General features: G+C 37.1%; 1 protein-coding gene across 4 annotated transcripts in view; it reads right to left on the reverse strand.

Moving 5' to 3' along the window:
- The window catches only part of DTNBP1 (dystrobrevin binding protein 1), a 143122-nt gene that overhangs the window by 98571 nt on the left and 20175 nt on the right, over positions 1-24376 (reverse strand). For all 4 annotated transcript variants that reach the window (XM_016954939.3, XM_016954940.3, XM_001169961.7 and 1 more), the window contains 2 exons: positions 19221-19281; positions 8811-8943 (listed from right to left, as the gene is read on the reverse strand). In XM_016954939.3, the coding sequence (XP_016810428.2) occupies positions 8811-8943; positions 19221-19281 (194 nt within the window). The remainder of the gene's footprint in view (positions 1-8810; positions 8944-19220; positions 19282-24376) is intronic.

Below are 24376 nucleotides of genomic sequence, written 5' to 3' on the forward strand. Positions count from 1 at the left end.
CAAAACAAAAAAAAGAATAGCTATTAGCGAAAAGACCAAAAATAACAAATTCTGGCAAGAACGCGGAGAAACGAGTTCTCATACGCTGTCGGCGGGAATTTAAATTAGTATAACCACTATGGAAAACAGTATGGAAGTTCCTTAAAAATTCAAAAGTAGAACTACCATATGACTAGCAGTCCCACTACTATCGGGAATACAGCCAAGGGAAAGGAAATCAGTATGCTGAAGCATTATCTGCACTCCCATGTTCATTGCAGCTCTATACACAACAGCCAAGATATGAATTCAACCTAAGCATCCATCAATAGATGAATGGATAAAGAAAATGTGTTATATATAAACGATGGAATACTATTCAGCTGTAAAAAAGATTTAAGTACTATCATTTGCAGTAACATGGATGAGCCTCAAGGACATTATGTTAAGTGAAATAAGCCAGGCACAGAAAGATAAATACTGTATGTTTTCACCCACATGTGGAAGCTAAAAACGTTGATCCCAGGGAAGTAGAGGGTAGAACAGTGCTTACTAGAGGCTGCTGGGGAGGTGGGCAGTAGCCAAAGGTTGGTTAACAGATACAAAATTACAACTAGATAGGAAGAATAAGTTCTAGTATTCTATAGCACTGTAGGGAGAGTATAACAATTTACTGTACATGTTCAAATAGCAAAAGAGTGGATTCTGAATGTTCCCAAAACAAAAAAATGATGTTTGAGGAGATGGATATGCTGACTACCTTGATTTATTACACACTGTGTACATGTATCAAAAATCACACTGTGCCCTATAAATATACACAATTATGTGTCAATTAAAAATAATAATAAAAGCAAAAAATATACGTAAATACTTAAAAATTTTTTAAAAGAAAAGAAACTGGGAGAAAATCATTGCAGAACATATACGATAAAGGACTGTTATCCAAAATATTACAAAGTACTCAATTTGCAACTGAGGGACAGTCTACAAAATATCTGATCACCATGTCTCAAAAAATTGTCATGGTCATCAAAAACAAAAAATGTTTGAGAAACTGTCAGAGCCAGGAGGAGCCTAAGAAGACAAGATGACTAAATTTAATGTGGTCTCCTGAATGAGATCTTGGAACTGAAAATAATATTAAGTAAAAAAAATTAATAAAGTAAGAATTTTTATTAATGAAGATTTTATTTTTAATTAATCTTTGTTTGATCCAAACAGCTATTAGATAATCCAGAAGTGTTGACATTTTCTCTTTTTATCCTCCTCTCAAGCATTTATCCTTTGAGTTAGAAACAATCCAATTACATTCTTTAAGTTATTTTAAAATATACAATTAAGTTATTATTGGCAATAGTTACCCTACTGTGCTATAAAATAGTAGGTCTTATTCCTTTTTTTTTTTTCTTGACACTTTCTAATATCCTAAATTTTAACTCTATTAAATATTTGTGCTTATAAAAACTCCCTCTCCTCTCTGCTAGGGTGTAAGGCTTAAAAACATGAATTTGGTCGGGGGGAATAACATTTTATTCAAAAGTGAAAATTTGATGACAAGCAGTTTAGCAGTTTTCTTCAGACATTTTAGGTACTGACTTTTATCATATTAATATATCACTGTAAACCACTGGTAAATCTGGAAAAGGCTAATAATAATGTAGTTCATGGTGGTTTTGAATCTAGCTTCAGGGACCACATCAAACAGCTACTATATGTGATTATGGAATGCTTAAATGAAACAATTTGTAAAATCTAAATTTTAGCCAATAACTATATTTAAGATTTTAAAGAATGTCATAAATGGTACATAAGGAGTTTATATGGGGGAATCAGGCAAAATGATGTACTGCCATTTATATACATATTTTTTTGTAGAGACGAGGCCTCACTATGACCTGGCTGGTCTTGAACTCCTGGGCTTGAGCGATCTTCTTGCGTTGGCCTCCCAAAGTGCTGGAATTACAGGTGTGAGCCACCCCACCCAGCCTACATTGTTTTTTGTTTTATTAAATGAAAAACTGACTAGGAGATTCAGCTTGGGAGCTAGTACTCCTAGTACTAAAGAAGCAATATTCAGCTCATTCTGTTATAACTAGTCTGACATGGTCTTAAAATGTATAAAAGACTATCATAGCTAATAGGATTATTTAAAAGGCTGTTTCATTTCGATTAGTGATAAAAACTAGAATAGTTAAATTTAATATAGACTCCATTTAACTCTAAGCTACTTGGTGCATTCAGTATCGTGCACGTATGCTTAGCATATGGGGGACGGGTTAAGAGCTAGGCTTTGAAGCACAAGCTTAAAAACCCAGCTCTGCTCCTGCCAGATGAGATGCAATGTGATACCTCGTCTGTGAAGAGAGAGCTAACAACACATATCTTGCAAAGCTGTTAAAAGGATTAAATGAGCCGAAGTACCTAAACTTAATACTTGACAGTTAGTAAATAATTAATGTTTGAATATAAAAAAGAGAAAATTTTTAGATTAGCTAAGTTTTATATTTAATAAAAGTGATTGAAAACTAATAATTTCATTGACCAGTAATGATCATGATGTAAACAAGATCTATGGATCTATTAGATCAAAATGTCAACAACATTTTCATTTTTACCTTACAAACTTACACACCTATAAGTTATTTTCCAGGCTATAGTCTTAGACTTAAGATCTCCTACAGGTAAAAGGAATTAAATTTCAAATGATTTTTCTGAAAAGAAACTATGTAATGGAGCCAACAATTATTCTATGCTGGAAAATGTGTATGTTCTTTTTACCTTTTTAATCTTTATCTGGACAGATGGCAATTTCCATTTAGATTCTAGCTCTGTTGGTTGACTACAGAGCTAATGAGGCCAGGAACTTAAATGAGGTTGATCTCTAGGCAGGCCAATTAATTTCTCACAGACAGAAATTCTGTTCTAGGTACAAATTGTACTTGCTGCCCTAGTCACTCTTTTGTTAATAACGTGGGGACCAGATGAAAACATGTGAGTGGTTTATCAACCTGGAATTCCTAATGAGAAACAAACTGTACATACTTCTGAATAGGACGGCCTCATGCTCTTGTGCTGAATGACAAATTTAGACTAAAAATGCTTGAAATAGTCAGTGGTCATTTTACTGCTAACACCAAATTCATATTTATGTTCTCCCCTTTAAAAAGCTTCACAGGCTCCCCAGCCCTTTCAAGTTAAACTCCTTATCATTCAGAGAGCTACTGCTCTCTGGCCACAAACTGTGTTTACTTCACTTCTTTCCTTCACATATTCTACATTACAGCAAAACAAGATGAGTACTGAGCATTGGTGCCTCCTCCTCCTTGCCTCTGCCTGTCCCTAACCCCGGCCTGTCTTTTCAGGCTTAGGCCAGTGGCAGCCCGCCCTCCTCCCACAGGGCTCCCTTCCTCTTCTGTGCTTCCCCAGACCTTTCAGCCTCACACAGGACTCACATTCTGACTGGTATCATCCAACCAGTTGTGTACTCTCATATCTCTCAGGAATCAGTAAGGGCCTTAAAGGTGCAGACTGTATTTTTGCTTTTTTGCTATCCCCTAATAAACCTGTCTGTTGAATTCAATAAAGAATAATTTCTGGTGATAGAATGATTTTATTACTCTAACATGTAAAATAACTGAGAAGGCAAAACTATTCATGGTCATCTAGTTTAAATATTAAGAGATTATGCCAAATTTTGTAAAAGAATAAACATGAGCAGGGAACTTAGAAAACATTAAACAACATGATGATACTTTCAGTATATTAAACCAGGTCACATTATCAGTGACTTAAAACAGAAGAAATGATGAAAATTTTCCATTTTAACACTTAGCAGACTTGAAATCAGTAACAAAATACAAAATAATTGCATTAAAAAAATAAAGGTTCATCCCCTCTTATATTAAAAACTTAAAAAAGCTCTTCATATAATAATGACAAGTACATATGTAATGTGTATTCCGAATATTTTATGTTGAATTTAAGTTAGCAGAAATTTAATTTCCCTGTCACAGCCTGCTCATTTCCTGTTGCAAAACAAGTTGCATATATGAGTACATTTGGTAACCAACTTAGGATGCATATACATAAAATACTAGCAGGCCTCCATGGACACAAATATACCTTTACAAGAAGCTCAAGCCTCACCATTTTGCTCGCTATAACAACCGCATATGTCTCATTTAGTGATCAGTGAAAGAGATAGGTAGAATTTTATTGTGAAAAGCCATTTGGGAATGCCTGACAGCTGTGCAAAAAAGAGCTTCACAAATCTTTGCAAGAAGGCCGTCCCAGAGGAAAAGCAATTCTGTTTGGAATTTTTCTTTGTGCCATTTGTTTCAAATACATATCATCTGTAGTGTAACCACTGATATATAAAGAATGAAGCAGCACACTAAAATTATTTCCCACTTAATGAGTTATTTTCTAACAAAATAATTAGCCTCATGGAACAAAGAACTCTCCTTGGCTGCAAACCCATAGGTCACAGAGGCCAGGTACTGAAAGACCACAAGACTGTTCAAATGCTTACGTTACACTTTTATGTACTAAGGTAATAAGGTAATGATGGTATGAATAAGGAAACTTTAAGAAGTACATTAACTTGCAAAAGCCATTATGGAACAAATGAGATCTATGCAGTAGCCTAAAAGGTGTCTAAGAGAATTAATGTGCCTCTTGAAGGGTCTAGCCTCAGAAAGGAACCTGGACATCTGATAATCTAGTCCATGAAAAACTGACAGAGCTATGATAATCTCTCTGTTAGACGCCCTCTAAAATTCTGTACAGAAAAAAGCAAAATAATACTGTATCAGGCTAGGTCAAACCAAAAGAAAAACACAAACTCAGTATACGGCTGCTATTCTCTTATATCTAAGAATTCTTATCTAAGAATTAACAGCATCTTCTGGCTGGGTACAGTGGCTCAATCCTGTAATGCCAGAGCTTTGGGAGGCTGAGGCAGGAAGATCGCTTGAGTCCAGGAATAGTCTGAGGCTGCAGTGAGCTATGATCACATCACCATGCTACAGCCTGGACAACAGAGTGAGACTCTGTCTCTTAAAAAAATTAAAATTTTAAAACAAAAACAAAACCCAGAATCTTCTGTTCTAGATGAAGGGAACAGTCTTTTAAAAATAGGTCATATAAAATAAACTAAGAGAAAATTCAAAGACAAGGCTTTAACATTTTGAACTTCAATAAAGGAATAGGATTATACTACCCTCTAGTGGAAGTTCAAGATAATTCAGTATATACTTTTCAAACATATTTTTCCAGTTTTATGATTAAAAAGCACTGTGGTTTTTCACAGAATAAGAAAGTGCATAGAATCTGGATAAAAATATTCCATTGTATGCTTACACACCTTCAATGTACAGAATACTAATATCACCACATTGAATCTTGTGGTTTTGCATTCTAAACTGTTTTGCAGCACAAGCTAAACTGCCTAACATCCATCCAAACCCTCATGTCACAGAATAACGATTTTGTGAATTCGCAAAGGCTAGAGAGGCCCCCATTAGAACGTCAGCTTCACGGCTGTGTGTCCAGAGTCTGTACGCAGTGCGTGGTGCGTGGCAGATGCCCAGCATGTACCAGGCACTGTGCTAAGTGGTTACGTTTGTCATCTCCTTTAATCCTCCAAATACCTACAAGACAGGTATGCTCATTGTCATTTTTGCAGACAAGAAAACTAAAGCTTGGAGCCATTGAGAAATCTGCACGGTTTTTAAAGTGAGGAAGTTGGATTGGGAGCCAAACCCAGATCTGTCAGTTTATAGCCCTTGTTTTGCAGTTCCCAGCATACCCTTATTACTTATTTTTAAAACGACAAACCTTACCAGTAAGTATCAATTAAATAGGCTCCTGTAAGCTGGACTGAAGCCAATATGAATGGATCATCTGTTGTAACTTAACAATTCCCAAGGGGCTAGGTACCAGGAGCCATATTAATGAAGCCATGGGATAACACAGCTAAAAGCATCATCAAAAGTCTAAATTGCTCACATAAGATAAATCCTTTACCCTGCAATAAAAGCAGGGCCTCTAGAGAGCAAAGTAAGACCAAAAGAGTGAAGCAGCCTGGAAAATGGAGGGACTGACAGGATATGGTGTTACATTTGACAGTGAAAGGGCAACAAGTTCAAAGAAGTTAGGGGGACCCTGTGACTAAATATAATCGGTTACCATTTTCTTCTAAGTTTGTTTTTATTTTTTATTATTGCTTAACTATTTAAGCTTTGTAATATTATGTCAAGGTATTTGGGTAATAATAGGAGAGATTTTGAGGCTTCCAAAAAAAAAAAAAAACCCAGTAAATGAGTGAGCATTTAAAACACTAAATGTTTCCAAAATCTAAGACTGATACATGCATCAAAATGAATTCATAAAGTACATTAATGGTGCAGATACATGTTTACACAACTCACTCCACCAAATTTGGCTTCAAAGTGTTTGTTTTCCTACTGTAAAGAATATCGTCAGCAATGATTCTATAAAGCTTAAATTGCTTAGCTAAAAGCCTCATGATTTTAAAACAACTCTCTCTGGGCTTATTCTAGGCCAACAAATACTAACTAGGTCTCTAAAATTCCAAGTTTTGATATGCTATCTTCCACAGTCATTCATTACTAATTATAAATATCGGGCAAATAACAGCAATAGATTAAAACCCAAAGGAAGCATGTATTTCAAAGGCTAACAGATAATTCAGATTGGCAATATATATGAAAAACAACCATCCAGACATACCTTCTAAAAAAAAACTGAACTAACTCTCTAAAAAGAGCTCAATATCGGTTAGACATAGATGAGAGGAAAAAAATGACTCAAATTAATTTAGCAGTGATTAACCAGAACAGTATATCAGATAATGTTTTAGCTTTCATTTGTCTTTAGTGTTAGATGTTCTCAGATTACTAAAAAAGAGAGGATTCAAGTGAACATTTGGAAGGCCTATCTTGTGCATTTAAGAAGCTAAAATGCAGTTTCTGAAGAATAAGGTCATGTGTCACTAAACATCTAACATTTTTCAGGATATTAGAATCCTAATTGGGAATGAACATACAATATATTCTATGAAAGACTTATAGAGACTGCATTTTCCAAACAGAATTGACTATGAAAATAATGAGAATTGTGGCAGAATGCATTTAATCAATAGAGTGGTATTAAGCAAACAACAACTATCCGTAAACAGATTTACTCTCAGCTGGGGAAATAAAAGAGGTTATCATAAGAGAACATGTCTGCAAAGAAACATACAACCAATGAAAAGCAAGTGACTCAAAGAGATACAGGAAGATGAGCTGAAAGAAAGTGGCTAAGAAGAATGTTCCAAACATCTTAAAGGCTATGTCCAAGGCTTGGGAAGGACCATTACTATACCTGTAAGAGGAAACCAATGCAGAGGGCAATCACAGCCATTTTACATTTCTCTAAGACCCAAAATCTCTTTTCCATGCCCTGCCTTCAGAAATAACAGAACACTGACCCTGAAAGGCATGGCAACAGCCAGGGGACTTGAAGAATACAGTTCATAGAGACCTACTGAGAGCTCCCATCCCACTGCCTCATCACCTCATCCTACTGCCTCATACTGATATTGAGGATATCATCAATGTGGTTGGAATCCTAGATGCATTTATAAATTTTATGATTCTGAGCAAGTTGCAACCTCTCCAAGCCTTAGTTTATCTGTAAATTGGGAATAATAAAAGCTACTTTTGTGGGGTTCTTGTGAGAATTACAGATAGTATCTGTAAATCATCTAATCATCTCTGACATAGAGTAGGTGCTATAAACATTAGCTACTGTTATCAGCAACAGCACTCCAAATACTACGTATCTATTTTGTTCACACACAAAAAACTGTCTTATGACTTGCCAATTACTTGCCTTGTAAATCAGTCTTGTTTTGCTTTGAATAAGGCAATATTAAAAACAGGAGGAGATAATAGGGTATCTTTAGCTTCCCACCTAAAAGACTAAAACAGGTTATTAGCTCATACAGACAGCTCCTACCTCCTACTTTACTAAGATCTTAAGCTTGATTAGGAAATAGTAAGCTGCAATATTATCCTTAGATGTGGCATCATCAAACATAAAAGATAATTTTCTGAATATAAACCCAAGAAAAAAAGAATACCAACATAATCCATCCAAATGAACAACGACAAAAAAATAAATTTCCACAGAGTACAAATTAAGCCAAACAGGTACCCTAATTTACTTTGTTGTTGTTGTTGTTGTTTGAGACAAGGTCTCACTATGTTGCCCAGGCTGGATTCAAACTCCTGGGCTCAAGCAATCCTCCTGCCTCAGTCTCCAGAATAGCTGCAACTGCAGGCACGTGCCACCACATCCAGCACAAGTACCCTCATTTAACCAGGTTTGTTTGATCTCCAATCCATTTGAAGAGAAAAAAATACACTACAAGACATGAAGTTCTAGCAGATCTAAATTTTAAAAGCAACAATTTCTGGAATACATTCTACAGTCAGGACAAAGTCACCTAATCCATTTTCTGTATGTATGCTTTTGAACAGAGACCAAATGTCAACAAAGACAACCTGAGTCACTTTAAGAATCAACATAATTATAATTATGTGTCCGGAGCTGACCTGAGGCAGAAACAGAACTAATTTCTACACTTTACATCATTTTCTGTCGAATCCTCAACAATCAAAATATGAAATCATGATTTTCCAAAAAATCCTGTTAACCCAGAATTTCATGTGTTCCTGAAAAGCTCTGAAATTACACCAAACCCTGCCCAAGTTGTTTTCATTCCTAAAAGTAATGTACAATGAAAACATTGGACTTACTCAGATTTGCTGTCATGGATTCTAAGTCTGCGATTAAAGCTGGGAGCTGCTGGAGCTGCTCTTGCAGCTCCACGAGGCTTGTCTTTTTCTTCTCCCAGTGCGCAGAAAGCATGACCACCTCACTATCCACCAGCTGCAGCACACAAGAGGGGGGGTAAAGTGAAACCAGGTTTTAGGCACAAAGAAAGTACAGTTAACGTAATGAGATTTAATGTTATCTTTAACAACCCCTCTACTCAGTAGAGATTACGGTACATTCTAAAAGAGACTGAAGTTGTTTTCATTTTTAGAAAAGAAACAACTTAATATTCAGTGCAGGAAACCTCAAATTACTGCTTGTATCAGTGCATCTTAACCCACAGAAGAGAAAGTTTAAAAATGACTTCAGAAGTCACTTCTAAGTATACCCTGTTTTAAGCAGACGATGTATTTGAAAATCTAAATCTAGAAAAAAACAAAAACAAAAAACTACCACTAACAACCAAAAAGAAAACAAACATAAAACATAATTAACGGGTAATTATTGGCTTTACGAAAGGAAGTCTTCAAAGAAAAGTTCCCTAATACATTTAGAATATACCATGTTTCAATTTACATTTAAACAGGAATACTTATTGCATAAAGTATATAAAGGAATTTTGAGGAAACTGGCTAATTCCAGAATTCCAGAAAAAGAGGAAATGATTTAAGTTAATGAGGAATTCAGCAGATGTAAAGGGTTCCTAATAGCAAGGTTGTGAAATTCTAGAATAGCCCAAGATAATTCTAACTTCTTTTGCTAAAGACTATAAAGAAAATGACAGACATTAGTTTCTCCCAGACAATTCTGTTTTGGTCTTAACATAGTGGGAGGGACAAGGGCCTAGAAAGAGAAGGAGCAAGAGGTGATCTTTTGAAAATATCAACATGAATAAGCAAGAACTGTGGAAAAAACTCCATAATCTGTACAATAAAAAATAAAGGTAACAAAACCCATTATATGACAGAAGAAAATGAATTTGAGTATTCAAAACAGACAATTTGTACATCTCAAGATTAAGGTTCTCTCTTTTTTTTTTTTTTTTTTTTTTTTTTGAGACGAAGTTTCACTCTTGTTGCCCAGGCTGGAGTGCAGTGGTGCTATCTTGGCTCACTGCAACCTCCGCCTCCCAGGTTCATGCGATTCTCCTCCCTCAGACTCCCCAGTAGCTGGGACTACAGGCACCTGCCACCACACCCAGCTAATTTTTTGTATTTTTAGTAGAGACAGGGTTTCACCAAGTTGGCCAGGCTGGTTTTGAACTCCTGGCCTCAAGCAATCCACCCATCTTGGCCTCCCAAAGTGTTAGGATTACAGGCATGAGCCACTGTGCCCTGCCAGGATTAAGGCTCTTTAAGAGTTAGAATCTGAATACAGCTGATTCTTACTAAGTTCCACTTAAATATTAAGAAAGAATTTTGGAGGAATGAATATATCAAAGATACAAAATTATTTGTATGTAGTACTAGATTGTTTTTGTTCGTACATTTCACTATAGTAGGAATTCTCATTTGAAATAAAGAACTAAGCTATGACACATCTCCCTGTGGTTTCTCAGCCCACGCTGGAGGGATAAACACGTAATCTCTCACATTCAAGCCTCAACTGAGCTGGGAGGCCACACCAAGTTTCACGCAAACTGCATTTCTCATTATTTTTGTGTATTTAAAAATGTCTGTTGCCAACTGGTCTTTAAAAACATCTTTAAAAGTAGCTTAAAACATACTGAAAAAACAGCTAAAATGCAGTAAGGAAACCAAAGCTTGAAACAAGGATCTGTGTTCACAAAATTCATTTATAATATTCCACAAACTTCCACTGACCACCCACTATTTGCTAAGCCCTATTTTGGATACTGAAGATGTAATGATTCCTGCACTCTTATTGTTTATACTTCAGTGGCAGCCCTCATAAATTCTCTTAACTTCAGATTTTAAACTCTAAAAAAAAAAATTCCTACATTATGGGCTATTTTGGTTTATAATTTGAAAACTCTAGAACAATTTTTAGATATTAACCATTTCTTACTGAAAATTAAAGTGCAATGTTTAAATATTAAAATTTAACTACAGTTTAGTTCATACCTGCAATAAAACTGAAAATTAAATTCTGAATATAGAATATAAGCATATGTAGAAAAACTATATCAGAAAACACTAAACTATCACTTAAGTTTAAAAGAATGGAAGGGTAAACAGATTCTCAGAAATTATCAATAATTATACAATACTAAAACATTTTGAACATTTTCTAAGTACCAGACCCTGTGCTAAGTAATTTACATATATTATCTCATTTAAACCACACAGCAACTCTATACACTAAGCAATATTATAACCTCCATTATACAGATTTTAAAAATTGAGGTGTAATGGAAGTTACTTCCTCAAGGACCACAGTGGACTTAGATTCCATCCCAATGAATTTGACAGTAAGCCTATGCCCTTAATCAACCTACTAGGGATTGTGCTATAGGGGTATATAAAGGGAAGAAGAAAAGTAAAAATCTAGCAAAAGAAAGGGTTCTGAAAAACTGTACTGTTACCTATTCATTTTATCATGTGTAATTTCTTAATGATAAAAAAAAGCTATGTCCGGAAGTTCAATTTTTCCACCTCGAAGTAACTCAGAATAAACCAAGATTCACCCTCAGGAAATTAAGTTTAAGGAGCAAGACAAACCCATAGTGCTTTATTCCAAAATTCTTTCTGGCAGATATTGAGGTTAGGAGAAGGAAGAAAAAGCACACCAATGATGAAAAGGTACACCAATGATGTAGAATAGGATCTTAGTATAAAACTCAGCAGTTCAGAGTTTTAAGGAACACATCATTTTATTTGATTTCCACACAAGTTTGATAAGCAGAATAAGTAGTGTTAAGCCATTTTATAGATGAGAAAACTAAGAGAGGCCATGTTATCTGCCCAAGGTCAACAGGTATTTGTGCAGCAAGGAGCAGAAACCAGGATTTCCAACACTAAGTTCAGTTCACTTTCTGCCAGTGAAACAGTCAAATTCAATTGGCTTAATGTCAAACTGTTAAACAAAACCATGAATCTTGAAAGTTCAATTTGAAGGCAAGCTAATATTTCACAATAACAGGAGAGGCAAACACTGAAAGTCTAACTTTAGAAAACTGCCCTCAGAGTTTAAGCCCTAAGTATTAACTATTTATGGTATTTTTAAAATACATTGCTAAAGGAGAAAAAAAAATCGAAACCCTTGTTTAGAAAAAGCCTAGACAGGCTGGGCACGGTGGCTCACGCCTGTAATCCCAGCACTTTGGGAGGCTGAGGCTGGCGGATCATGAGGTTGAGAGATCGAGACCATCCTGGCCAACATGGTGAAACTCCGTCTCTACTAAAAATACAAAAATTAGCTGGGCATGGTGGCATATGTGCCTGTAGTCCCAGCTACTCGGGAGGCTGAGGCAGGAGAATCGCTTGAACCTGGGAGGCAGAGGTTGCAGAGAGCCAAGATCGCACCACTGCACTCCAGCCTGGAGACAGATCGAGACTCCGTCTCAAAAAAAAAGAAAACAAGCCTAAACAACAAAGTTACCTTTGATCACAGCTGCTTGTTTTATAAACCATTGCTCTGAATTCTAAGACTATATAGTTATAATGATTAGCTTTAAAGTAGATGAGTATAAAATAATTTGTTAAACAAGATGGAATTGTCCAAAAGTATATTTGCCCCAGGAGGTTATGCTGTTTAGGTAAAGCCCACCAAAGACACATGAGCGGTCTGACAAAATAAATTTACAAAATGACAAGTTTAATACTATGCATACTAAAGATATACATTTAAATATTTACATATATCTCAATAATACACCACAGAAGGCTTTAAAATAAACTTTCATTTTTAAGGCTGGGTACTGTTTCTGCAAAGCAACATAAGTACTTTTGATGAGCTGTGGGTTTTACAATAACCAATTATACAAAAATTTAAGATCCTGAGGTAGCACAAATTCAATAACACATCTGACAGGAAATTCTTTCTCCTGTATATATTGTTAATGCTTCTTATAATCAAAAGAATGATTGTTGTTAAAGCTCCTCTATAGGACACAGTCTTCATTTAACATGGGATTCATCCATATTGATACATATAGGTGTAGTAGTTCACTAATTTTCACTGCTGTATACGGTATTTATTTTATGAATAATACCACACTTTTCCCTGCAGATGGACTTCGGAACTGTCCAAAGATTAAACCAAGCTTGCTACAAACATTCTGGTACAAATCTCAAGGTGCACATGTGCAAGGGTTTCACAAATGAATTGCAGATGTGTCCAAGATATCCATCTCCTCATCGCCCAGGGCCTAGGGTAATGAGATCCCCCTCCCCAGCCCCTGCAGGTTGGATGTAATGCTCTGGAAAAATTCCTAGAAGCAGAATTGTTGCTTGAAAGGCATGTGCAACTTTAACTTCTACTTAATGCCAACTCATTTTTTCTAACGTGATTGTTCCAATTTATACTCCCAAGTTCTAGTTGTTTATCATCACATTTCTTCCGAGGAAAGAAACAAAACTGTCATCTGCAAATAATGACCATCTGCACAGAAAGCTCAAGCTTCTTACATTTTTGGTAATCTAATGAGTGAAAATTTGGGGTTTCAATTTGCATTTCCTTGATACCAAGCAAGGTTGAACATATTTTACTATGTACTGGCCATTCCTGTTTTCTCTTCTGCAATATGCCTGCTGATATCTTTTACTCACTTTTCTCCTGGGTTATTTTCATCCTCTTTTTATTGGTTTATAGGGGTTATTCATATTTTCTGAACACTTAGCCTCTGTCTTATAAATCACTTAATTTTTCACGGTGTTGTTTGATTAAAAAAAGTTTTGACAAAAATTATCAATGTACTTATTTATGGCTGGTGCTTTTTATATCTTACTTAAGAAATCTTTTCCACCCTAAGGTCTTAAACATATTCTCTTCTACCATTTTCCAAAAAATGTATAGTTTTCCTTTTCACATTTAAATCTAATGAAGCCAAAATGTGAACAAGGTCTTCAACTATTTTTATTCAACATTATACTAGAGTTTCTACCCAGTATAAGAAACATGAAAAATTAAAAGTTGTATGGCTTAGAAGGAAAGAAACAAACCTACCATCTACCCAAAACAACTCGCACCCCCACATACAAAGTAATAGAAGAAGAGAATTTAGCAAGATGGCCGAATATGGGATTAAAATACTGCAAGTCAAATACTGCAGGTTTTTGGTAGATATCAGGACAAAGAAGCTGTCTTCCATTAAAAATTTGCTAAAACTGTTTACCCTGAATAGGTATTTAATTTTATGAAATGTATTTTCTGCATCTGATGATCATTTTCACTTTTAATACTTAACAGTCAATTGCATGTAAAAGATTTTCTAATGTCAAATTAACCTTTTAATTCTGGAATAAACTAAGTGTATTTTGTTTTTTATACACTGCTGGATTTGGTTTGCCACCATAGGCATACATTGAAGAATGTCTCCCAGGTAGAATGCCTTTTATTATCCAATATTCATAAGCCTTGCAAATATCAATAGCAAGTTTTAGATATATAGGAAAACTTTATATTTAAGCTTGATACACATTTTAAAACAACGTGTGAGTAGATTCTCGAATTGCATTTCAAATACAATTGTTAGAACATCAGAATTGTTAGAAATTCAAATTGTCTACACACTGAGGCTGTATGAACAGAGTATCGACAGCTAATATGCATGGCTTATATGTGTCCAGCATGGAGACGCCAAGTTACTGCACACGAGCGACTGTTAATTAACATTGCTTTCATGCCCACTAACGCAACATCCATTCTGTAGCCTGTGAATTAAGGAGTCATATCAACTTTTAAGTGTTACTGTTTAAGAAACACATTTTATAAGGTTATAGCTGCCATAGATAGAAGTTCCTTCAATTGATCTGAGCAAACTAAATTGAAAATCTCCTGGAAAGAATACACTATTCTAGATGCCATCACAAAACATTCATGATTCATGGGAGGAAATCAAAATACCAACATTAACAGGAGTTTGGAAGAAATTGATTCCAACCCTCATGGATGGCTTTGAGGGGTTCAAGGCTTCAGAAGTAACTCCAAATGCGGTAAAAATAGCAAGAGAACTCGAATTAGAAGTGGAGCTTGAAGATGTGACTGAATTGCCACAATCTCATGATCAAGCATGAATGGATGAGGAGTTGATTGACTCCAATTTCGAAAGAAGTTCTACTATGGGTAAAATGCTATCAAACAGCATTGCATGCTACAGAGGAATCTTTTGTGAAAGGAAGAGTCAATAGATGCAGCAAACTTCATCGCTGTCTTATTCAAGAAATTGCCACAACCACCCCAACGTTCAGTAACCACCACCCTGATCAGTCGGCAGCTATAAACATTAAAAAAAAACAAACAAAACTCTCAACCAGAAAAAAGGTTATGATTCACTGAAGGCTCAGGCAATTGTCAGCATTTTTTAAGCAATACAGTATTTTTTATTTAAGGTATTACATTGCTTTTTTAGACATACTTAATAGACAATGGTATAGTATAAACATAACTTTTATATGCACTAAGAAACTAAAAAATTTGTGTGACTTGCTTTCTTGCAATATTCGCTTTATTGCAGTGGTCTGGAACCAAATTGACAATATTTCTGAGGTATGCCCATACATTCAATCTTTCTGTGTCCTATGTTTTAGGTGTTTCTCTTGTCAGTAACTTATAAACTATTAATAGACTTTTCCTCGTCTTTCAAAATATGCCCTTTAGATTAATCTAGATTAATCATTTAAAAATATTGAGGCTGCAGATTTATTCACATTTACTATCTTATTCTGTTTATTCTACTGTTATGCATTTTCCTCTGGTTTCTTGTCATCTTTTGCATTGACTGAATTCTTTCTCATTGTTCTAGTTTTTTTTTTACTAGTTTAGAAGATAATTTTTTCTTTTTTTTTTTTTGACAGAGTCTTGCTCTGTTACCCAGGCTAGAGTGCGGTGGCTCAATCTCAGCTCATTACAACCTCTGCCTCCCAGGTTCAAGTGATTCTCCTGTCTCAGCCTCCCAAGTAGCTGGAATTACAGGTGCCTGCTACCACACCAGGCTAATTTTTTTGTATTTTTAGTAGAGACAGGATTTCACCACGTTGCTCAGGCTGGTCTCGAACTCCCGACTTCAAGTGATCTGCCTGCCTTGGCCTCCCAAAGTGCTGGGATTACAGGTGTGAGCCACCACACCCAACCACTTTCTATTTTTTTTGTATGTGGTTACCCTTGAAATTCTGCCCTCCATAATTAACTTTTAAAAGTGAGGGTAATCAATATCAATACATTTCCCCCAAATAATACGGAAGTGTTAGAATGCTTGAACGCTGATAATCTGCCTTCCATCTTACATGCTTTGTTATCTAGCATTATTCTTCTATCATTTTAACCCCACAAATTAGATAACTAATATATATGTCCCACTGTTTAGATTTATCTATGTTTACCATTTTCTCTGCTCACTATTCCTTCCTACATCTCAGACCCATCTTCTAAAATGAGTTTCCTTTTTTCCTGAATTACATTCTTTAGAAGTTCTTTTATTGGATGATTGCTGATAGAAAAATCTGTTTTTATCTGAGTATGTCTTGCTTTTACTCTAATTCTTGACAACAGTTTGAAAAGTCTGCTGTGGAACTCATTCATTTATAAGTGATCTATCTTCTCTCTAGTTAAGATCTTCTCCTCTCCTTTAGGATTCTGTAGTTTTTGTTGTTGTTGCTTTAGACAGTCTTGCTGTTGCCCAGGCTGGAGTGCAGTGGCATGATCTCGGCTCATTGCAACCTCTGCCTCCAAGGTTCAAGCGATTCTCCTGCCTCAGCCTCCCGAATAGCTTGGACTACAGGCACACACCACCATGCCCAGCTAATTTTTGTATTTTTAATAGAGATGGGGTTTCACCATGTTGGCCAGGCTGGTCTCAAACTCCTGACCTCAGGTGATCCACCCACCTCAGCCTCCCCAAATGCTGGGATTACAGGCGCGAGCCACCGTGCTTAACTGGGTTCTGTAGCTCCAGTATGAGGTGTCTAGGAATGGATTATTATCTTGCTTGCTTGTTGTACTTTCTGGATCTGAGGATTTACATATCTCATTTATGGAAAATTCTCAGACATGTTTTTCCTACACTGTCTTTCCCTCATGCTCTTTCTAGAACTATTTAGGTTTACTGGATATGTTGGGCTAACTCATATGAAACTGCAATTTTACAGATAAAAATTCGTTGAATATTGGCAATCTCACCTGGTTCAACCTAAAGACCTTTTATAAGTATTCTCTGCCTATCAATTCTTCTTTCATATTTTCCATTTTCTTTCTGAGATCCTTTCTGTGTCCTCTTTGACTCTCTCTTGTACCTCACTATTTCTTTCTTCAGCTGCCTCAAATTGCTGTTAAGCACATCTTTTGGGTTTGTAATTTCAATGACTTTAAAATATTTGATAGTGCCTTCTTCCTTACTCATGTTTAAGTCCATCTTTTAACTCTTGAAAGATTTTATATATAACTATTTAACAGTCAATATTCAATAGTGCAGTATCTACAGTCCTTTATGGGTCTAAATCTCACACTTTGGTTCTGGTGACTCAAACTTTTGCTGGTTTACTTGTGTGATTGCTAACATTTTGAGGACAGGGAGCCTGATTTAATCTGTGGAAATCTGAGGGACCTAGGTTTAGACAGTTTCGTCCATGGAGAATTTGCATTTGTTTTTGTTGGGTGTCAAAGAACACAAATCACCTGCAACTTTTTTTTTTTTTTTTTTTTTTTGAGACAGTTTCTCTCTGTCGCCCAGGCTGGAGTGCAATGGTGCAATCTTGGCTCACTGTAACCTCCGCCTCCCAGGTTGAAGCGATTCTTCTGCCTCAGCCTCCCGAGTAGTTGGGATTACAGGCATGAGCCACCACGCCCAGCTAATTTTTGTATTTTTATTAGAGATGGGGTTTCACCATGTTGGCCAGGCTAGTCTCAAACTCCCGACCTCAGGTAATCCACCCGCCTTGGCCTCCCAAAGTGCTGGGATTACAGGCGTGAGCCACCGTGCCCAGCCAACTCTTTCATTTCTTAACTTAGAGGTCCTTTGATCAGGCAGGAAATATAACTTAGAACCCCATACTCCTATGAGGCCAATACCATGGTAACAAATCAAGAAACGAGGCTATGCCAACTTGTTAGGAAGCCAGACAGGTTTCCTTGTTGACTCCTTTAGCCAACAGGTACATTTCTTTTCCCCCTAGCTTAAGCTTTCACCGGGGGGATGTAGCCACCTCAAAGTCCAAAGAGCTTTATCAAAAGTCTCAGATTCAGATCCCTACAGACAAAGTCTCCTATTCCCACAAATCTCCAAAGCTTTTTAGTATTTTGATCCCGACTTCTATGTTTTGTTTTGTTTTGTTTTAATGACTCTGATTTCAGTTCCCTGTTCTGTTTTGTTGTGTTGTTGTTGTTGTTGGCCCTTTATGTTTCCCTTAATTTTTGTGGGCTTAATGTATCTTACAGAACTTTTAAAAAATATATCCAACATTTAAGTGTTTTATAGCTGTAGGGCTTTTCAAAGAATCTATTCTGCCTTACTACCAGAAACCTACATTTTCTTCTTCTCAGTAGTTCTAAGAGAAATGCTAGTGTCTACATTTCATCATATATATTCCTGTGTTGTATATAACTATTACAGCTTCTTTAATTTAGGTAAATCATAAAGAAAATCAGTCTAAATTTATTTAAAGTCAGAATTACAGAAATCATTTCAGAAAAAAATAAGGTTTGATTGACATCAACAACATCGAGGAGAGTATTCGATTTTGGCTATGTACATTTACCAAGTCATTTAAATTACAAGACACTAGTGCTTAAAAATACTTTGTTCTTCTAAGTGAACTGAGGATGACCCCTGAAATTTTTGTATTTATTTGTTAGGCAAATTAATAATTTTGGATAGACTGAGCAAAGTTAAGTTTTTTTGACCAAATAATAAGGAATTCTTAAATAGTGTAGAAAGAGATGTCTTATATAGGGTATAAAGAGATGTCTTATAATTTACATATATTGCAAATTCATCAGACTAAAATTCAGAGCATTATATCTACATAAAACAAGTATTTACCTGTCCTTAGAATAAAAGTTATAAACTCTCTTGCTCAACTAAACTAAATTACTTGACAGAGAAATGATAAAAAGGTGCTTTATTCAGGGAGTTTCATAATCAATGACTAGATTCAATTTCAGATATCCTGCAAAACATTTTGACACAAACAATTATAAATTCAATTTTTAAAAAATACCATTTAGCACTGAAAAAGGAAAGTTTGCCACGAGTATAAGATTAGTCAATTCTTTACCTCTCCAGCACTTGCACAGTCTTTGGCTCTTCTGTGAAGTGCAGCCCATGTATCCTCATACCTAAAAAAAAGCAAAAAATAATTTGAAATGCAAACCACACATTAAAAGGAAATACTATCTAAAGATGAATGTGGAATATCCTGTGGTGCTAGAAAGGAAACACTCAAAAAATAATGGGGACATGTTGCAAGGACACAGATGTCAACTTGACAGAGCTTCCAGTGGCCAAATCTGTGACAATTTGAGCAACAAAATACATAATGGTAGTAATGGATTATAACTCAAAGAATACAATATCCCTGAGTCCATGGTGATGTAAATAATTGAATAAATAAATCAATGAGAGAGAAGAGAAAAACTCTTCCTTATAATAGAAATCCAATTAGTAATTTTTTTTTTTGAGACGGAGTTTCACTCTGTCACCCAGGCTGGAGTGCAGTGGTGCGATCTCGACTCACTGCAACCTCCACCTCCCAAGTTCAAGCAAGTCTCCTGTCTCAGCCTCCCGAGTAGCTGGGATTACAGGTGTGTGCCACCACGCCCTCCTAATTTTTGTATTTTTAGTAGAGATGGGGTTTCACCACATTGGCCAGGCTGGTCTCGAACTCCTGATCCACCCGCCTCGGCCTCCCAAAGTGCTGGGATTACAGGCATGAGCCACTGTGCCTGGCCCCAATTAGTAATTTTAAAAGAAATGATGAGAAAAAAAATCTCCAATTGGTAAACACAATAGTAATAATTGTTTTAAAAAGAATTTTAATGGATGATACAACTAGTGGGTAAAAGCACAAAAAGAAACAGGATATTTACACAGCCTCAAAGTATCTGCCCATTGGATAATCATTAACTAAAAGTGAGAAAACAGTGTTAACTGAGGACAAACCTGGCAGACACATCCTTAATAAAGTGATCAAAATTAATGTCAACAGTAATGAGACACATCAACATTATGTGCCTCCTGATGTGATGCACTGGGAAGGATATAACATTACTCTTCTGGTATTCTTACCAAAAAAGTACTAACTTACAGTTAATTACAAGGAACTAGAAAAATCCAAATTCATAGACATTTTGAAACATAATTGGCCAGTACTTTTTTTTTTTTTTTTTTTGAGACAGGGTCTCACTCTGTCACGCGGGCTGGAGTGGTGTGATCACAGCTCACTGCAGCCTCAACCTCTTGGACTCAAGTGATCCACCCACCTCAGCCTCCCAAAGTGCTGAAATTACAAACATGAGCCACGATGCCCAGCCTTGGCCAGTACTCTTCGAAAGTACTGAGGTCATGAAAGACAAAGACTAAAGAATTGTTCAATGTTAAAGAAAGTAAGGGAGACATTGTGACTAAATATGATGTGTGATCCTGGATTGGATCCTAGTACAGAAAAAAGGACACTAGTGGAATAATTGATGGAATCTGAATAAGGCCTATGGATTAAGGTATTTACTAATGTTAATTTTCTGGTTTGATCATTGTACTGTGGTTATATGAAATGCTAACACTGGGAAAGCTGAAATTGCTTCTTCTATTTTTGCAATTTTTTTGTAAATCTGAAATTATTTCAAAGTGAGAAGTTAAAAAATAGAACTTCTAAACTACTATTCATTTGATTGCTGATGTAAAACCTGATTTCCCAAACTAAAATTCTAGCTATCCAGCGAATATTTCTCCAAACAGGAATACATATTTAATGAGTTCATGTTGCCTCCCCTCATAGTCAGATTCACAATTTTTCTACTGAATTTAAGTAAGAAAATCAATCTGAATAATCCAGGTGATACTAGAGTCCACATGTGATGAAAATTAAGGTGGAAGGTCACACAAATAATACAGTCCTGCTGTCATTGTTGACTAACAGAAAGCTAGAAAATTTTCTTGGATGTATCAGATTATGTAAGCATCAATTAAAATCAACAAGTATTTACTAAATGCTAAGCACTGTTAGGCACCAGAACTGCTGAGATATAAATTTTACTTTTGCATCTTTGTTATCCTGGTAGTTAGCACAGAACCTAACAAACAAGAGACACATTAAATGTCTGTTGAGTGAGGAAATAGACTAATTATAAATTGAAAATTCAGGACTTCGTGGTAAAATTTTCTATCATTTTCTTAACTCAGTGGGAAAGAGAAAATTAATCCTCACTTGCCAAATTTAGACTCCAGATCACTTTTCCTAACATCTCACCATTTCCTTTTCTCCCCGTTATTATGTATGCTTTTCACATCCACCTTGCTATTATACATCACCCTCCCTCATTTCTACTTTCCTAGTTCAGCACCTAGTTCATTCATGATTTTCCTACTGTTTTCAGCATTCTCTAAACCTAGACTATCGCAACCATTCATATTCTCTGCTCTACTTTTACGACATGAAGCAGTTTGGAGAAAGGCACTAAATCCATTACAATGCATGCTATCCAACCTCGCATGGGCCTTAGCTGCCAATCAGCACTTAAAAAAATTTTATTGCTATTAGATTGTTCCCTGAAGTACACACAGCAGGTATTACACATCTCATGCCGCCTTGAAACTCATCCCCATCCAATCACTTTCAACAGATGGATGAACTTACTCCATTTTACTGAGATAAAGACACTGGATGTAAACTCCTTCAATTTTTCTGTGTTCAAACTCAAACGTCTTTAAAAATCACAAGTCAATGATGATGAAATGAAGAAGCCACATTCATAATGTGTAATTCTTGCATTCAAATCATTATTGAATATATTCTATGTATACCATGGGAAGACTAGTGGAAGTGTTCACAATACAGTTAGGAAGATGAACACACAGGTAAATAATTACCTTACTTGGTAGACAAAGGAAAGGACTAATTATATAGCATTAGAGCTATAGGAATATAGGAAAGTAACTGTAGACTGTGTTGTACTACACTCTTTGAAACATTATGATTTAGGAAATAGAGAGAAGATGTCAGAGTAAGAGGCATCTAGAATCTGTTACCCTACCTAGACCACAATCACATTGGCAGAATCTGTCTGATGTAACTATTTTGGGACTCTAGAATCTATTAAAGGCTTGCAGCTTCCAGGGGAAGGTTTGGAGGGTAAACTGAGGTTCATTTCAGTCGACTTCAGGTTTTAGCACAATGACAGCTACCCATCCACCACCCCAACCCCTGGACAGGTAGCCATGCACTTGTTCCTGAAGTAGCTTGTACACAGCTTATGAAAGTCAAGGTGGGCCAATAAGGACCCTGTGCTCCAAACATCAGGGAGTCTGTGCTCTGATCACAATTGCTGCTTCTAATCAGGGAGATGCAGACACAGAGGCAGCTACTGTTGCAAACCCCTCCTGCTATGGCTAGCAATTTTCAGAGGATTTAAAAGGCCAGCATCTGGTTTTGTCCCCTTTCTTTGTTCTCCTTTCCCTCTTGGAGAGCCAGACACTTAAAGACTAGGACATTCAATAACAGATGCAATTGTTTTTTGTTTTGTGGTGTGTGTGCGTGTTTTTGTTTTTGTTTTTGTCCCAAGATGGCTTACTAGGGACATCAAAAGCCAGTTTTTCTCAAAAAATAGATCAAAGTTACTGGTGAGTGGACAAATTCTAGACAGAAAACTGAGGGAAGGGAGCCAGGACCTGTCAGAGTGCCCAAGGGAAGAAGCTGGGGTGCAGAAAAGGAAAGCAGAAAGACTCTGGCAGAGATCGACCCTCAAGGACCTTGGAGCCCTGTGGAAAGGGTAGGTGGGAGTAGTTCTCTGCTCCCCTTACCCCTCCAACAATCTCCTGACCATCAAACTGTTGGAGAGTGCTCCTCTGCCCTTGTGACCCAAAGCAATACTATTGATGGTGGCGTGAAAACCTCCTGGGGCTGGAGAATCTGGTGGCCAACTCGTGTGTACATGCGTGTCCACACTCCTCTCAGGTGCCAGATACCATACTTGTCATGCGCCAGCAGTGGGATGCTGCCCTGCCCAGGGATTCTCTGCCCTTGAGTCACCACACCACCAGATTCCCTGCAAACACACCTCACAGACCACTCTAACTTTGGCAAGCACAGGGAACCAGCAGTTCCCCAGGTAACTGTGAGATCTCTGGAGATCTAACCCCCTGCGTGGGCCATCCCTAAGTGGAAGAGAGTGCAGCCCATCAAAAGCACACCTTGGGACAAAGGAAATGCAGGCACAGTGCCAACTGCTACAAGAGGAAGTATCATTACCCAGGAATGGATGTGGGGAAGGGGTCATCTCCTGCATCCCCCTACACTGTTGCTGATGCAGCAGTGTTCTCTCTGCCAGGGGCCAGCACATGCACTCGGACACACAGCGTATTTCATGCATCTTGTAGCGGCTCCACCTCTACTGAAAGTGAGCCCTGCACAGCTCAAGCTTTCAGGAAGGGTAGGGCCCAACTCCCCTTCCCTACACAGAGCAGCAACATCCCAGCAAGGGAAGACAAGTTGCAGAGTTGTCTGCTCCCATCTGGAGGAAGAGACTCTCCCTGAGCCCATTTTGGTGGCAGCCCTCAGAGGAGTGTACCCGCAACCCGCAGCCAGGAACCAAAGGACAAAATCTTTATGAAATGAAGGTTGGGAGCCTTGTGACAGGGGCATGATAGGAAGTGGATCACGTTCTTGCCAGCACAGAATGAGGAGTGGGTGTACCCACCCACCTTCTCCCCCAAGACCTCAGCACACCCCACAGGATCTCTTCCCGCCACCATCCCCTGCCCACTCAGGGCAGGTGCTTCCACCCAACGCCAGCCTACCTGCCGGCTCTTACTCTTAAGTGCCATCTACTGGACTGCAGCCTGAACTGCATCACCAAATAAAAATCTGCTAAAAAAGGGCTTAGTGCTAGGCAGTTCACAAGATGAGCCCCCTGGGATCTCCACACCCTCAGCTCCACAGGAGACAAGGTGTTAGGTGTCAGTTCTTAGAGCCAATACATCACTACAGTAAGCATCATCTGAGAAAGTCACTACACAGAAGCTATCCATAACCAAGGACCCCATATAGCATTTGGCTCTGTGGAAGCACCCAGAAACAAAGGCAAATGATAATACACAACATATGCCACAGCCATACCCTTAAGGAAAAAAAAGGAAAAAAAAGTCACATCCAAATGATGGCAAATTCAAAATAAAAAGAGACAGCTTCCACAAATGAGAAGGAATCAGTGCAAGAAC

Source organism: Pan troglodytes, chromosome 5 (assembly GCF_028858775.2).
Source record: "Pan troglodytes isolate AG18354 chromosome 5, NHGRI_mPanTro3-v2.0_pri, whole genome shotgun sequence".
NCBI lineage: Eukaryota > Metazoa > Chordata > Mammalia > Primates > Hominidae > Pan > Pan troglodytes.